Below are 18,320 nucleotides of genomic sequence, written 5' to 3'. Positions count from 1 at the left end.
TAATAATAATAATAATAAAGAAGGCTGGTTCTGTTCTGGGAACGGCTGTGGAATCTCTGCAGATAATGGTGCAAAGAAGGATTTTACATAAAACCAAGAACATTTTGGACAACCTTGACCATCGTCTTCATCAGACTGTCATTGAAAAACAGTGTCTTCAGTTGGAGGCTTCTTCCATTTCGTTGTAATACAGACCGCCACAGAAGATCTTTCCTGCCCACAGCCATCAGCATCAACAATAACTCTAGTTAAATGAGTTACGTCTAATTTCCCTCTAGGCTCAATAAAATATTTTTGAATTGAATTGAATTAAGGTTGACAATAGATGGTGGATCAACCATCAAACAATCATCCATTTCTAGTCAGAGAACCAATGCTGAAAACATGTTGTGTTCGTAGTGCAGCTACCTCACTAGCAGCGTAGGTGTTTATACTTGGCTATACATTGTTGTAGTATTTTCCAAAASGACACRCAGCAGAAYGCTTAATAACTTGTGAAATGTTGTAAATAAGAGAGTTAAAGTTTAACGAACAAACTGTTTGAATGGCCGTCYTTGCAGAGCACTTTTGGCTCAATGTACAACTTGTCAACTATAAACCAGGTTACAATTTCATATCTGAGAGATGTCCATAAATTTCAGCAAAATCTCAGGCTTCRGTTATCCCATGCGAGTGCGCCACATAAAAACAGACGTTGGGKRGTAATTTATTTATTACATGGGGTCYACAGATTCTTATACCGTCCGAATAGGTCTATAGGTGGTCTGAGTGAAACCATATCCAATGTGCATTACRGTCATTTACACCTATATTCACTGCTATCCCAGTGCCAAACAATAGCTAGGAGTAGATTTTTAGTTCTAGGTGTGAACAGGTTTATGTGAAACACGTTTTGCACCGTACCCACCTTGTTTCCTGTTACTTTTTATTTMCTGTCTAACAAAGTCAAATAGCCTTTAAAAGGTGTTTTTGTTTAGCTGTGCAGATTGTGTTTCCATTCARCGACTTTAGCTGGTGCCTCATTATTGCTGTCAGCTGTTGTGTGGTWCCATATTAAAAATGTACGAAGGAGTGCACCACTGCACAGTCGGGAACTCCAAAGAGCTCTTTAAATGTCTGAGTCGCAAAATAATCTCATCTTCCCCCACGATACTTCTCTTACATTTGCTGAAAGTTTGGTCTTTTCTGTTTTAGACCTCTAACAYTGAAGTCGGTGTTAATTTTAATCAACTCTGGTTGTGTAATGGTTTGTCATTTCTTAATTATAGTTGTTCAGTCTTTCAGCATGTAGCTTCATGATAAACAAACCAAGCAAACAGTAGGTGTTTAATCACGTTAGGTAATGGGATCTAATTTGCAGCTTTACATTCATGTAAGGTTATAGACATTGGCCTTTAACAGTAATTAAAAAGTGTTGCATTAAGACYGAGTTGTACATAAAAAAGAATATTACAGACTATAAAGAGAATGCATTAAACACCCTGCCTCTCTGCAGGCCTGTCACCTTGACCATTGTCCCCTGAGATGCATTTTCAAGACCTGAGAAAAAGCTATTCGTGCTTGAAAGCACACAAATGTTGTTGAGTTTTGCATGAGAGAGCGAGCCAAATGCCTTAAGAGTGTGATGAAAGACTTTTTCTTAAAAAAATTAAAAAAACAACAACTTTAGCAGTCACTGACTTTTGTTGTAAATGTTTTTTTAGTGATTAAAAAGTTGTTTAAGAGAACTTGGGAGATTACTGAAAGACGTGTGCTTAAAGATGACACATCAAAGCTTTTAAATCCTTCAGTCGGGGTCTAAATAAAGTGGAACTACAATGCTTTCCTCCTYATTGTAACTTCACAAGCCCCGCCCCTTTTCTGAGGTGTGTCTCTGATCAACTAATTTTGAGGCTGTCTCTTTAAATCCCAAAAAAAGGAAGCTCAGATCTTTTTGGCAGTTCTGTTGCATATAATTTGACGTAGTAGTTCAGAAAAAAAGTCATAGAAACCAGAGAAAACTGAACGGGTTGACATATTTCATGTCAGAAGTTTTTGTTAATTTGAAAAAACAAAATAAATTCTATAAACAATAAAAAAATACAAATCACAGGTAAAGTGAAAGGCAGCAGAAAGAAGAAAAAATCTTATATCTGCCCCCCTTTTTTCCAAAAAAACAAAAAACAAACAAAAAAAAAACTAAATTCAAACAATAATTTGACCCAAACAGAATATAAATATATCTACGCAGCACTGCTGGGAGAAACTAAATTCAAAATGTTTTTGTTTATCTCAGTCAAAATGTAATTAAGTGTGCATTTTCACCTTTATGTATTTATTTTAAAAAAATAGTAGAATATTTTTTTATTTTATTGTAGATTTTAATTAGACTTCAGGCATTCTACTGTTTTCACTTCCTGGTTTAATTTCTCCTGTGTTTTTAATTGAATTTGTCTTGCATGAGCTGTGTTTGAGTGTAAAATGGTAAATGGACTGTACTTGTRTAGCACCTTTCTAYCCAACCAGGATACTCAAAGTGCTTTACACTGCAATCTGTGTCCTCATTTACCCWTTCATACAGCACAAAGCTAACATGTACAAATCAATCTATAGAGACYAATCAGTGCTTCAAAATTCATATATTTATTAATATAGCAAGGGTTTCGACAAAACTGGTCTGTCATTGGTTAATTRCTTTRAAAATATGGAAGTTGTGCTCGTTCCTTTTCYTGTTGTTGCAACGTGATCTTTGTAGATTGACTCTGGAGGAGCTGTGGCGTCGGGCAAAATCAATGCACGTGTGCAGCCTCGTGCTGTTATATAGGCGTGTCCATGAGGTGTCGTAAAGACGCCCTGACGCTCCGCTGGCTAAATGCCTGCTGGGAATTGAACTGCCAAYTCTTGCATTAGAGGAAAKATTCCCCTAAACACTCTTCYACAGCTGCCTWTGAAWGTTGATGTTGACTGGTCTGCTGTGTTTTAAAMCATTGAAGATTGTACTGTAAGGCTAACAAAATGATTAAATATACAACTTTTATTAGTAATTTAGACATAAAAATGAATAAGTTTGCATATGTTGTCTAAAACATAATATGACGCGGCCTTAAACAAGACCTTTTTTTTCTTATCTACACATTACAATTTGATTAAAAATATGTATAAATCAGTCCAAATATGTAATTAATACAGTCTGGGTAGACTTAAATTTAGAATTAAATTTCCCATTTAATCAAATTGCATATAGTGTTTGTAAAAAGCCACACGAGACTAATAACATGAGGAAAATCTTTGTAATTATGTGCTCAAAGATTTCAAATCCAGGCTTGTTCTCAGGCAGTTTTCTTAATGAACACTSTAGTAATAAAGATCATTAAATCCTTTGAAGTGAAAATCAAAACCCTCCGTCAGTCATAGTAGTTGCTGTAAATTCTGTTCATTTTATTGATTTCTTTTTTTTTTCAAAGAGGTTTTTGCAAAAAGCCTTGCAGTCCTGATTGAAAAAAAAAAGCTTGAGAGGAAGGTGCTCAGAATGTAAGCAGCTCCATTAAAAAGGACATCAAGATCCAGCAGTGATCCCTACTGATGTGAGCAGGAGTGAGTTTAGTGCTCTAAACTGCCATCTTCCTCTCTGACTCCCTGGYGGAAAGATTTCAGAGGTTAAGAAGCGCTCTTGTGTTAAAAGCCATCAGCAGAAGAAATCACTGAGATACTTTGATAAGGGGTGGCAACAGACCGCTCTTGAGGAGAACACCGCTGAGCAATTTACTGGAATGCTCTTGTCGCATGCTTGTGCGCGCCTGAGGATTTGGATTTTTTTTCCCCTTGAACAGTTGAGTCTGCATTCTTGACTTGGATTATCCTCCCATTGGGGACGGTCTTTAAAGCAGCAGCTTGCCCCGTGCGTGATCTCCATGGAGGGATTCTCACACTGACATTTTCTTTCTGTCTTTCTAATTACCTGTGATGACCTTATTTGCAAAAGCTGTGGCAAAATCTGTACTGTCATAATTTCAAGATCTGTTGGTTCTGAGCACAAAACAGAAAATGCAACAATCTTATAGCAGAAACGGCATATAAAAGGTGAGCAAAGCTGCAGTGAGATCACCATGAAGCTTGGTAACTATCACTTTGAAGGCCTCTCATTTGTCAAAGCTGTCATTTTTATTTTTGAAGTGATGATTGGTGGTGGATCTAAAAACAGAAGCAGAGAACATATGCTTGTTGGTTTGCTCCTACAGCGTTTGTCTGTCACAAGAAATGGTCATKTTTCTGATTAAATGCATTTTTCCATGTATACTTATGACATCAAATTTGAATCTGGAAGGTTCAAACTTTTTTATTCATTATGACTGATGCGCATTACTTGGAGGCCATGCCATTGATTCTGTCTGATAAAAACTGCCATCCAGGTTTTTTCACTCTATTCTGTCTGACACAGCCAGAGAGAAATAACTGTTTTAAAGCTTAAAAACTCAGTTTTATATGTATCATTTCCATGGCATCAAATATACCTAAGACACTATTTTCACCAGGATGCAGCAAAATTTTTATTTTATTTATGTATTCCTTCATTAAAACAAACAAAAGAAAAATCAATATGCAATAAAAACAAAACATAAGTCATAAATGAAATGAAAGGAGCAGAGTTAAGAAAATCTTATTACTTTTGCCCTCTACTTTCCAAAAATAAATCAAGCAAACTTGGCATTAAATTAAAACAAACAGCATCAGGTCCTTTCCTTCTTGTTTGAACAGTTTATATCGATACATACTATAGTATCATATTTTTTCAATAAACTTGCTTTTATCATCTTTTAAAACATACATTTTTTTCTTGAAGTTTGAATATCATCAAGGTTATGACCTTAGTACAGCGTTTAAACTTATTTAAACTATAAACTAACTATTCTCTTAAGATGATATTGACTTTCTCTTTTAACAAATTTTAATTTAACTAAATTTTAATTTTAATATAACCTTCCAGATTCTACGGAAGCGTGTTGCTATCAGGCAGGAAAAAAAAATCCGAGCGCTATCACGTTATAACGTGATACGTATCTTGTTAAAACGTGATGCGTATCTTGTTAAAACGTGATACGTATCTTGTTAAAACGTGATACGTATCTTGTTAAAACGTGATACGTATCACGTTTTAACGTGATAGTATCACGTTTTAACGAGATACGTATCACGTTTTAACAAGATACGTATCACGTTATAACGTGATAGCGCTCGGATTGTTTTTTTCCTGCCTGATAGCAACACGCTTCCGTAAGATTCAATCAAAGCTAGATACATAATTAAAATAAATTTTGAAATATTATTGTAGCTTTCTGATGAACTTGCGACCTGTCCAGGGTGTCCCCCACCCCTCAAACTGTGACTGCTGGAYATGGGCACCAGTGACCCTGAGAGGAAGAAGCAGGTATAGATAATGGATGGATGGATTGTAGCTTTACAAAAAACAAAACAAAACAATATATTCTTCTGAAAACATATTTACTGTACATGCATCCTGTGCTTGTGTAAAACCCCAAAAGTGATCAACTAAAAATGATTGTTTGCTGCTGAAGCTATTAAAGTTGATTAGCTTTTTAAAAGATGTTATTCCACAAGAAGCACAAATACTTAATTATTTTTCCCCCACAAGTAAAACCATGAATTCTGAATATTWGGACAGCTTTAATATTAGTTGACTTAATCACACGCCCAGTTAGATTTCACTGAACACCAGAAGATTTACTAAATTAGGATAAATTGCAACCAATGTGCCTGAGGCAGTTCAGACTTGTGACGCAATAAAAATAAAGGTTAAGTTAGACTAACCCATGTGKTTGCAACACAACGCAATTATTGCATCATAATAATGATATCTGAAGCTTAGAAACATCCCACATGTGTATAGTCAGATCTCAATCATAGTTATAAAGGACAAAGAATCCAAAATTACTGTTTCCCAAGGTGTTTATATGGATTATTCTCACCAACTGTACTTTTGTTTGAGCTAACWTGTTTTATAGTTGAATTTAACAATAGTGAGTCAACAGTTTTGTCCACCCGTCTATCAAGTTCTTTACTCTGCTTCCCCACTTTAAAAGGATAAACTTCCACAGTTATTTTAACTGGATTCCACTCAATGACCAAACAATCCTCCGTTCTTTCTTCCTTCGTTTATGTTTTCAGGTAGGAATTGACATGTTTTTTTTTGTCTTTTTCAGCCAAAATTCAGTCATTTTTTCAGCCATTTGTCTCATTTTTTAAGGTTAGAAATCTTAAATGATACAAAACACAGAGTCAGATGTGGAACAATGTCGTCAGCAGCAGTCCTTTTCTTTTTAAACAGCTGAGACCGGATTGTGCAACGCTGCTCTGAGCGATCGCTAGTTATTTGTTCCTGTTTTGTTATTTCTATGAGTTTCAATAAACTTTTTTGTTCCTGCTCTCGGAGGAGTATGACGTTTTTTCCCTCTCTCCTGCCCTCCTTTATATTCCCTGCTTTACTGCTTGGAGCCTTCTCTACGTTTTCATCCGAAAACAGAAATTTTGGATATTTTTATTTTTATGGATTTGGTTAGCTGGTCTCTTAATACATTTTTGGAACAAACTTTTCTTCCATGGGAGTACATGTCAAAGGTGGGACCTCTGGTCTGCTCTGTTTTGGATATATATTTGGATTCTAATCCCTGGATTCTACAGATTGGCTTGGTGGTCTCATGGTGTTCTTCAAAACAGCGTTGGTGGCTATTTAGGCCATTTCCTGGCTGCCTGACCATTATGAAGTATTGCCATTCTATCAGCACTCAGACTTTTGCCTTGAGCGAGCTGGACTTGGTCTGCAAGCGGTTCTGTTGAGGGTCACGGGCCGGCTGTGGTTTTTTGACTTTGTTGGCGAGATGGAATTAATCTTTGAAAAGCTGAGAGCTCGGCGGGATTGGCCACACTATTTGTCTGATTGGATTCGCCACACTGGCTGTACCAGCGGACATTAAGGCAGATGAAAAATTATTGTCTACCTGAGCGAAAACATTTCCTTCTGTTCCCAAACAACTGATTACAGATTCGGCTACACCCCCCCCCCCCCCCCCCCCATGTGACCTTTAAACGGCAACCAAATTCTTCATGGTGTTTACGTCGACGTTTTATTTATTTATTTTTCTTTTGCTATGAAATATTAGTGATTCAAAGTGTGTTGATACTCGACTCCGTCACTTGACACATTTCACACGCTGTCATTGGTTGAGGAGCTTTGTTTACAAAACAAATGTCCACATAGCTTCTAATGGTCATTTCCCGGCTTCCTAAGACTCGTCAAGTTGATTTCATGTTGCAGTTTGGTGTCATGAGCCTTGGACTCCTTGGATTTGATCATGTTTTTTATGATATAAAATGCTTCTGACAACAAATAGAATGTGGATCTTTTCTTAAAATGTAATGGAAATATCTTGAACACTAAGGAAGTTAGGAACAAAAGCAAAATGTTCACARACGTCTGGTTCAGCAGCAGAAATTAGCTTGATTGCATCTATTCACATGGTTTTAGTATTATTTTGTTTAGGTTTTTAATGTTCTTTTTGAATCACTGTCAGATTTGGTATTAGTGTGGGAAAAAATTTTAACCCACATCCCTGAACAGTGCATAGAATACACAAGTTAATATACTGATGACTAGATGTCTATTAGCTTTAAAATTCAAAACAACTTATGGCTATCATCAAAATTTGTGATGTATCCCACGATGCCATAAATACACACTAAACAAACTATTGCACATTATGTTTTCAATGAGCCAATCATACTTTGCATTAAACATTAAGTAAAAACAAACTCTCCTAACAATTATTCTAAATAAAGCAAGTTACGTTCAGAGCAGGATTGTTTCAAAAGCTTGCTTCCTAACTGGCTGCCTTTAAGGTATTTGTAAATGTTTCTCAGTTTTTCACAAATCATCCACAGTTTGTAGGTATTGTGCATCAACTCTTTAGTCCCTGTGTCATCAGGATATTGTAGAATGGTTCCTACTCTCTTACATCAAAGCTTGACTGRACAAATAAACAAAAACTGGATTTTATTGCTGAAATTAAGTTTCTGTTCAATTAAAACTAACAAAAAATGGCRTTCAATCTAATTACTACCATGTCATTTTCGACTGCTGTGATCTCACAGTTAGAGGGGTGATTGACAGCAGAACATATGAAGTTCTACGTGTGCCAGCATGCACAGTTTTCACAAATACAGATGTTGCTTATATAATTCACCCTGCTGTAAAATGTAAAGGCTTAAATAATAGAATTCACTGTAAGTGTTATTTGACACAGACCCAAAACAGTTTGTAGAGCCCCAAAGCCTTTGTTTCTGGTACATTTAAGGCACTTATTATTACATGAAGTTGCCAGCAGGCTACACACARCATATGCAAGAGAGCCAAATTCTTCTTTTTTTTATGAGACAKTTGTCTAACATTTGTCTGTCTTATGAAAGATGCAATTCCTCCTGACAAACACAGTGACTAATTAAGTTGGCAGGTGACACCCTGGCACTCCCCGGCAGCTCCGAGGGTTCACTCATTGGGATCAGCCTCAACAGTTTATTTTATTTTTTTCTTCTCTGACTTTCTTAGAATTCCAGCCTTGTGTCTCCATCATGCTGCTGTTCAGCACCCGCCTCACCCCTCTGCATAGATTTTGGGTTGTTATTCAAAAACTGTATTCAGAGATATTTGTAGAATAAAAACTAAGGTTTAAAAACTTATTTTTTTCCTTATTCTGTTTAAATATGCAAAAAGATAAAAACTTGAACTGGGCTTTGATTTACATTAACACTCAGGATCAACAAAATAAGAAAACATTGCTTTGTACGTGTGTTTTCCTGATCAAATGAACTGAACACAGCTTTGGATGTGCAACCAGCACATGGACTAGAGCTCAAAAGATAAAAAAATGAACCAAACTAAGAACTAAAACTTATTACTCAATCTACCTCGGTCCTTTCCACAAACAAAGAGGATTGCATTTTGTTCTCTCGAGGCTCTCACCACATCTCTGCAGTTTGTGCTCTCCAGGCATCAATAAATGCTTCAGCACAACGAGCAATCCTTCATTTGTGCTTTGGATGCAAAGCAAGGAACACTTCTCATCGTAATCAGGTATACTGGAAGGAAAGTGGAGGTGGTTGAGGCTTTACACTGAAACTCCTTCAGCATCTTCTCATGCTGCTGAGCTGYGTTTCCTCCTCCACTATAAACCTGAAACTGATGTACAGTATAACATATTTGTATGTGTAAATGCCACAGATTGTCGCAAGGTCATAGAATTAATGTAGTGCAGATGTGTTTCTTGTGGCAACAGTACTGGTGTGATCTTCCAGAGYAGTGGTTCCCAAATAGTTTCTGCAGGATTTTCGGCTATAAGATCATTTCCATGCACATTGACACAGATATTTTGTTTTCAAACTTAATTCCAGTTTGTTTTACACCACAACCTTTCTAAAGTAATTAAACAGATAAAAGTAAACAAATAGACCTATTGACAGTCATCCATCAAATACATTATTTTATCAATTGAAAATATTCTATTAAAAATTCTATGATTTGGTTAGCTATAATATGTTACTGTTTATGTATAAGGCTCACAACAACATATTACTTTTTAACATCCAAGTAAATGTTGTTAAGAGAGAGATTTATTATGGAGATGTTTGTGAATCTTTGGTTTCGTACCAGTTTGAAGGAGCTGTCTACTTTAATCCAGTGAATAGGATTGTGGAATGGAGGCTAGGCCCGTCACGATAGTCAATAAATCAATTAATTGCACAATAAATTTTTTTGAGGTCGGTAAAAAAAATGAGGACGATAAGTTTCATTTTCATGCTTGTTTGTTTACTTTGTCTCTCTCCCTCTCTGTGCTCTGCTACACAGGAGCTCAGCTGACTCCTCCCCTCCTGTTTTCTTAGTGTCGGGAGGAGTGAACTCTCACTTTAACGTGAGAGCTCGTAGCAATAACAAACTAAAGAAACGTTTCAAAGCAGAACGTGGCTGCTGCAGTGTCGGAGCACTAGAGCCTGAATTTCGCTGCGGGGAGACACAGAGAGAGGAGGAGAAGGGGTGGGGGCTGAAACTCCCCCAGACCCGCGACAAACTCGTCAAGACTTTACCTGTAGCTCCCAAAAATAACAGGAAACTTAAACGCACCATCTGTGTTTTAACAAAACACCCAGAAAACCTGTAGCTGTCCCAACAACTCATGAGGAAAACTCCGAACTGTCTGATTTCCTCCCCCGCAGCACTCTGCTTGTCTCCTCACTGACTGTCCCCTCCTCACACACACACATAGACACGTTTGTTCTTCTATCCTCATGGGGACTTTGCATTGACTTTCATTCATTTACCAGTATTTTCTTTTACCATTTGACCCTAAACCTAGCCTACACTTTACATGGGATGTGAACTGGGCTTATTTCCCCATAAGAAACAGTGGGTCCTCACCAGGCTGTGTGGTTTGCTTCATCTCTAAAGAGATGCTGCTCTTTAATATTGTTTATTTACTGTCTTAGTTGTGTGTGGTGTTTACATTTTGTTGTTCTTTGKTTTTTTTTATTCAAGTGCATTTTTGTTAGACTGAGAGTCCACTTTGTTAAACATTCTTTAAAAATTAAAGTTTATTGATTTATTACACTTACATATTACGCTTTTATAATTATTAGTTGTAAAATGGTCACCAGGCAATATTATCGCTTATCGCAATAATTTGTGAGACAATTAATCGCCCAGCAAATTGGTTATCGTGACAGGCCTAATGGAGGCTGTTGTTAAAAATGTCAGATCTATGTACGTATTTAAGAGAATGATAAAAGTTAGTTTTTTGAAGAATTATTTAATAGCATAATGTGAATTACAACCAGTGATGTAAAAAGTACAAAGAGATACTTTAGTAAAAGTAAAAGTAAAAGTATCTTACAAAATAATTACTTTTGTAAAAGTTAAAGTCTCCTTTAGGAATTCTACTTGAGTAAAAGTCTTAAAGTATCTGATATTTTTGTACTTAAGTATTAAAAGTAAAAGTATTGATTTAAAATGAGCTGTCAGATTTTCTGTAATGACATTTCGTAGAAGGTGACCTGTCTCCAAAACAAAGCAGAAATGACTTTTGTATTAAAATAGTTAATATATATTAAATTTAGGATGCACTAGTCCAATTGTTTCAGTTTATATACATATATCAAGGCTGCACAAACCTTTTCTAAAATGAAAATCTATCTGAGGGCTGCAGCCAAATGCAATTATATAWTKCATGAAATACWAATACTTCTTAAGTACAGTCCTTTYATTTTAATGATTATGTCCTGCTGGAGTGTGACATGATTCGTTTGTGTACAAACTAATACGGTATCAGAATTTTATATATTTATACTTCTCATTCAACCACAAGTAAATTTGCTCTATCTAGGAGGCACAGTTTATATGGATAGTATTTATTTTTTTACAATAACAAGCTGGAATGAAAACAATCAAAAATTAAATAAAAGTAACAATTTTCTACTTCTTGCCTTTTTTTAAAAAAAATGTAAGGAGTAGAAAGTACAGATAATTGTGTGAAAATTTAAGAAGTAGAAGTAAAAAGTAGGCTGAAAAATAATTACTCAAGTACAGATACCCCAAAATTCTACTTAAGTACATTAACAAAGTATTTGTACTTAGTTACTTCACATCTCTGATCCAAACAAATTGTTGGAGTTCATGTTGCTTTTGTTTAGTTTTGTTTCTTTGTAAGTCATTATTGTTTGAATATATTCTTGGGGAAAAAAGAGGCAGTTATGAGTTTTTTTCTTCCTTCTGCTGCCTTTCATTTTATTAAGTGTAGATTTTTCTTCTGTTGTGTATAGTKATTGTTTTTAATGAAATAAATATATTTCTAAATAAAAAATACAATAAAATAAAAATTACATGGTTGATATAAAATCAACCAAAACCTCTTTTAAATGACATATATCTGCAAAGTGAATTGTAGTAACAAATTGATATATATGGAAGCAGAGAGCGGACGTTTTCCATATATATTTTTTTTCCATTGTTTGTTCTCTCAGAATAAYGATGAGCCTTTTCTCGAGTTGAGTTAATTTACCGATGGTTTTCTCGATAACGAGTTATGGTTTTCCTCTTGTGAATCATTCCGTAWGCATGGAGATGTCCTGGTCCCTTCAGCTAGTCAAATAATAAAATAAATGATAAAATAAAAATAGTAAAGTCAAATAAAAGTTTAAGTGTAAACACCTGTTGATTTACAGTCGGTCCAGCAGTCTCCTTTAACGATGAGGGCTGATATGAAAGTTATCTGTACAAAGCAAACAGGTTGCAATTTCATCCTGTGATCAATGTGTTCTCTATAATCTGACATTTTCAGCTTGAGTTTATTCTTGGCAAGGATTTAAGAACACCGAGAAACTGATCTTGATCATTCAAGAAAAAAATTWATATTGTTATCTCAAGAAAAACGGTCATAGTTATTTCATGACAGCAACATAAGTAACTCATTCTAATTTGAAAAAAAAAACATGGAAAAACTTGCTGGTTTTCCATAGATATAGCAGATATCTACGGAAGCATTTATGTTTTGAATAATGATGTCATTTAAAATAAAGTCTGACTAGTCAGAGCTAAAAGTGAGATATTTTGAAAGCAAATAATGACTCAGCAAATCTAACATAGCGACACCTCAAACTGTATTTTTGGCTAATCATAATTCCCTTTAAGGCATCTGGAATTGGAGCCTCCATACAGCCTAAAAGGAAATCTGAGACAGAATGTAATTACAGATATTTTAAATAACCAATATGCCATAAATTAGTTTCGATATCTGGAAAGTACGTGTGGTGATGATCTGATTTTATGTTAAAATGGCCTGCCATACTGGCTGAWGTCATTGTGGAAACATACTGCTGACCTATAGATTGTGGTAAGAATGCAGGCGAGCAGCTCAGGTACACAAAATAACAGGAAAAGCTATTATTATGATTCTTTTCACACAGTGTGCTGAAATTTCTGGATGGGGTGGCATCTGTTTGAGTTTTTCACTTCCAGAAAAAACAAACAAACAAAAAATATAATAAGAAAAAGAATGTTGTCTTGACTCATACCACCAACACTTCAGAATTCACAGTAAGGCTCTGCATTGTAGAGGAAAAATAAAAATGATAATAATAATGCAGTGATTTTGATTTTAGTTTCATTGACCACTAAAGATAAWTTCAGTCCTGGAATCAATTTTCCCCCAGGTAGCAGAGCCTTGGGTGAAATATTTTGTGCTTTTATTGTTGAAAGTGATGAAAACGTTCAGTAAAGAAAAGTGGCAGCAGCAAATAACTGTTTTTCTGCTGCATTTATAGGTTTAAAAATAATCTAATATTTCTCTGTATTTCTGCTGCTTTTCTTCCTATCAGTACTACAAGCATTCATATTATTTCACTAACCCGAGTGTGTTCATGTCATTTCTGCGTAGGTTTGATGTTAAAATGAATTCTCACACATGAAGATTGAGAGTTTCCTTTTGTCGGCAGGCTTTCTGGAAAGAAAAAGGTTTCTCGGGGGAAATCGTGGCGGGGTCTTCCAGCAACAGCCCCTTCTGCGTTACCTTTGACGCCACCAGCCCACGTGGGAATCCGGCTCTGGTGGGGTTTATTGCGGGCCAGCAAGCTTCCCGTTGGGGTCCTAACGAGGTATGTGAATACATAAAACTAAAAAAGGACACCACAAATTCTTTTAAGGAGTTTTCATGTAGAAGAAGCTCTAAAAACCATTCTGAACCCCTGTTTAAAATATAGACCAAGTGTCCCTATGACCTTATATTAGACTGACAGACTAACTTTGCCACCATCTGAGTTTGAGCACAAGGGATTCTTGGTAATAAAAACTGCTTAAATTATTTTCCACTAACCATACACTTTGATGAAACATAAACTAATACCAGAAAATTGGTTTACTACAATAACTGAAGATGCAACCAAGATATGTATTGGGTTTTTGTAGATGTTTTGTTATTTTAACTTCATCAATTTTCTTGTATGAAGCTTGAGAAATGTGTCGGTTCAATAAAACTAGAATGCTAATAATGCTAAAATGAGTAGATATATTTACAATCAGTCTTATAATGGATGGTTTGGAACACTTGAATCATGTGTAAAGATGAAATATTTGACCAAAAATCCTCGTCTTCAATCAAGCCATAGTTTACCAAATAAAATCTGGATTTCTTTGCATCATAGTGTTTCATTTGATTCTTCTGCACATTAAAGGGTTGGCTTTGTTTTTATTACACGTGGAGCCGAGGACTGCATAATGTCCATTGTCTGACAATGTTCCTTTAGAATATCACATCCTTGACTGGGAAGGAGCTTGTATCGACACAACAGTACATCCATACCCTGGTCCCCACGATGCATATTCAGTCCCCACAAGGCTGCCTTTTTCTGGAAAATGGTTCCCACGATGTAGCAAAAACACACACATCCTTGTATTTGCATCAAACTGAGGACTTTATATTGACTTCCAGTCATTTTAGTAACTGCATTCGTGCCTAACCCAGACATTTTCCCTAATCCTAACCAGACATTACTAGTCTATTCCTAACCCCTACCTGAACCAAAACCTAATTCACACCAAACCTAACTAGTAGAGCACAGTAGAGCTGCAAAAAAAGTGAGGATCGAAAAAAGGTCCTCACTTTGATAGTAACTACAGTATTTTGCAATTGATCCTTACTCTGTATGAGTTACAAGCCCACACACATGCACCAAGATACAATATTAAAACATTTGAAGTGTCATCTGCATACAGCTGATCTGAGACATTACAGGACTGCCAAACTTTGGTTAATTAGAACATTTATAGGGTGTATTCAGACCAGGAAAGTCCTTTGGTCCAATTGTTTGGTCCGGACCAAAAATGGACTTTTTTTTCGTTTGGTGCGGTTTGCATTCACATTGTGCTTTTTTGCAAATGAACTATAACTTGTAAACAAAGCCATGAGTGTGACGATCATTGCTCCCATTGGACAAAAAAAGGACGGGGGGCAGGACTGAGCCACAGATCCAGAAGAAAACAAGGAAGTCCTGCATGCTGTGGTTCTGATGCGCACATTTTTGCTGATAGTACAACTGCAATAGCATTTAAAATGTCAGAAGCAGCTAATTTAATGGTGGTTCCGTGATGATATTCTAATTTTGGAGCGGTGTCAGTAAATGTGTCCCGCAACCCAAAGGAGACGAGGTGCTCTGTGTGTTCTGACCCACAACATGCTGGCAGTAGAGCTGCTAACAGGAGACGACGTAACATGTATGATTTCAGTTTATTAAGCTCAGCAATGGTGGCCTGTGAAGTCCAAAAAGGTGCATGTTTAATGCAGTTGGTTCGGTTAGAGTCCGGTCTGTATTCACACCAGAAGCAAACTGAAGCGAACCGCACCAGAGTTYGTTTGGAAGCGGACCGAGACCACCTCAAAAAGCAGGTCTCGGTCCGGTTGTTTGATCCGCACCAGAGTTCGCAGGAGTGTATTCACACCTGCACAAAAGGTCCGGACCAACGCTGGAARCGAACTCTGGTTCGTTTAAAGCAGAGCAAATTATTAGGTCTGAATACGACCATACAGTAGAAAGAATAACAGACGTCCAAGAATTGAGCCTTGTGGCACCCCACATGAGAGTAGAAAAGTTTTTGATGTGTTTTTGATACAGAATACTTTCTATGTTGAAGATGGGGTTTAAACCAGCTCAAAGCTGGGCCAGAAAAAAACAAACAAACCAGTGTTTAAGTCTGTAAATTAATAGATTATGGTCAACTGTGTCAAACGCAGCAGTCAGGCCAATATCACATACCGTAAACAGAGGCTTCGTCAAAATCTAAGTTAAGACTGTCATTCAAACCCTTTATGCAATCTCTGTAATATAATAAGGCCTAAATCCAGACTGTAAGATGTCAAGATATTTATTCACTGCTTAAGATTTTGTAATTTGGACCAGGTGCTTTTTGTCCATAAGGTGTTGCATAAAATCTATAGAGTGGATTTATGTTTGTTATGAATTTAAAGTTAAATGAAAATTCAAAAATAGAGATGTGATTATAATAGCCTGTATATTTATAAAAAGATAATAGAATAACCACTCACTACAACTAAATGTACTAAGTGAAAAGTAATTTTCTTGTTTTTATTTGTGTAAATTATTCTCAGCTACAGCTTTTGTGTCAGATGATTACAGGCTTAAAATCTTTTTAAACATGTTCCCAGGGATTATGTTTGTATTGAACATCCTCTGCCAGCATTTCCAGCTGGAAACCTTTGATACCTTCTACACTTTCAGCACACAAAGCTTACAAACACTTACACATGCCTTTTCTTCTGTAGTGACATTTTTAGCTCATCATTGTGCTTTTAATTTGTACAAAGACAAAAGGGAAAAAAATCCAGCATTGTCTCTGATGAAGTTTTTTGGCATTTGAGTTGTTTTACTTGACTTGCTACAAAGCTGCAGAGCTGTCGCCCTGTAGAGCCACACTTTTTAAATAATTAACCTCCGCTTTCTGCTTTGCTTCCAAACACAGAGAAAATGTGTTAACATGGGATGCGAGTGGACGTAAAGGTTACAATTACACTCAGTGTGTGCTATTTCAATAAAATGTGGTTGCTAATATTAGATGTAATTTTTACAGGCTTGTGTATATAGTTGGAATTTTAATTTCTGGCTGTTTTAGTCTGGAATAATCGAGTTAAACCCTGTTTATGATTTAATTTTAGATAAGTTTTAGTTAATAAGAAATACCTCAGGTTTCCCAAGTTCTTCCGTCTATTACATGTTAAATAGTTTATTTTACAGATTTTCCGCTCAAGACCAAAGTGTGAGATAAGCRCAGCTGGACTTGCCAATTAAAATATGTGTCACCATGTTTGTTGGTGATTTATTTTGTTTTTATTTTATTTGTTTAGTCCTCAGACATCAGCTGATGTGTTTGAAGCAGAAGCTGAAACTATTCAGATTTATTGCTGTTTTGTGTCTCTTTTTAAAACCTATAAAATGAGCAAATTATAAGTAAATTTTTCTTATTCATATAAAATAAACTAATCTTTTGATGCGGACCTGAATAAAAAATATATTTTTTAGATAACCTTCAAACTACAACATCACATCAGCACTGAACTTAAGTCTCATATTCTCTGAGGTCAAAGTTTTTGTTTGCCAGAGGACCTATGCAGCTGTGAGCACAGCAAGAAAACAGTAAATAGAGATCTAGTACTAAGTGCTTTTATTTTCAACAGTAAGATAAAAGAACTCGAGGACATTTAACTTGAAGATTTGAGCAGCTCATCAGTCATTTTAAGCCTTTATTTACTTGTCTGGCAGGTCTGATCATCATATGCTAATTTAAAGTTAGGCACATTTATGGACAGCTCAGTGATCATAGACCAGTCCTGGTCTTTGAGGACCTTTATGTGGGTGGCCGTGACAGAGTGGTTTGGAGATGTCCTGTAAGCAGTGGGTTGCTGGTTTAATCCTCCATCCCATCTGTCTCAGTTGTTGTGTCCTTGGGGAAGACACTTCACCCGTCTTGCCTGCTGCTGGTGGTCAGAGGGTCCGCTGGCACTGGTGCATGACAGCCTCGCCTCAGTCAGTCTGACCCAGGGCAGCTGTGGCTACATCGTAGCTTACCACCATCAGTGTGTGAATGTGTGAACATCTGTAGTGTGAAGTGCTTTAGACTCTGTAGGGACTTCATAAAGTGCTATAGAAGTTCAGGCCATTCACCRTCTCTCATGTTTCTGTTGTTTTCTTGCTCTTCAGCAGGTCCTCGAGTTCTCTAGAAGCCTTTTAATCGCTTTTTTTATTTAAACCAGGTGTGCTGAAGCAGAGAAACATCTAAAACATGCAAGGTAGTGGTTCTTGAAAACCAGTATTGGGGACCACTGTGTATGCTATGTTTCAATTCAGGGATTGCAGCCCACGTAGSCTGCTGGTATCGGCTGCATAAAGGGCTGTGAAATGAGATGTGCCTTCAAAATTCATGTTACATGTAAATAAATAGAAAACATTATTTGGGTTTAGCTCTAGTTTCAGCACTGGTAATTGCATTTTATTTAGCATCTCGTTGCAGCTTGAATTTCATCAGAAACACTGCTAAACTTACATTTGAAAATTAAGTAGTCGGTCAGTAGGGCTGCCACAAATGATTATTTTTATAATAGATTAATCACCGATTATTTTTTCGATTAGTCGACTAATCGGATCGTACGTTAATTGAATATAAAACATACAGCTTATCGCGCCAAAATGCAGCTGCTATTATATAACCATCGTTAGATTTT

General features: G+C 36.3%; 1 protein-coding gene across 1 annotated transcript in view; it reads left to right on the top strand.

Moving 5' to 3' along the window:
- The window catches only part of si:ch211-127i16.2 (probable flavin-containing monoamine oxidase A), a gene marked incomplete in the record, with an annotated part of 73,959 nt that overhangs the window by 35,922 nt on the left and 19,717 nt on the right, over positions 1-18,320 (top strand). The window contains 1 exon segment of the mRNA XM_014002455.1: positions 13,528-13,686. Coding sequence (XP_013857909.1) covers positions 13,528-13,686 — 159 coding nt within the window.

This window comes from Austrofundulus limnaeus, unplaced genomic scaffold (assembly GCF_001266775.1).
Source record: "Austrofundulus limnaeus strain Quisiro unplaced genomic scaffold, Austrofundulus_limnaeus-1.0 Scaffold13, whole genome shotgun sequence".
NCBI classification, from domain to species: domain Eukaryota; kingdom Metazoa; phylum Chordata; class Actinopteri; order Cyprinodontiformes; family Rivulidae; genus Austrofundulus; species Austrofundulus limnaeus.
Note: the sequence above shows the minus strand (reverse complement) of the source record. Positions and strands in the feature narration are given on the sequence as shown.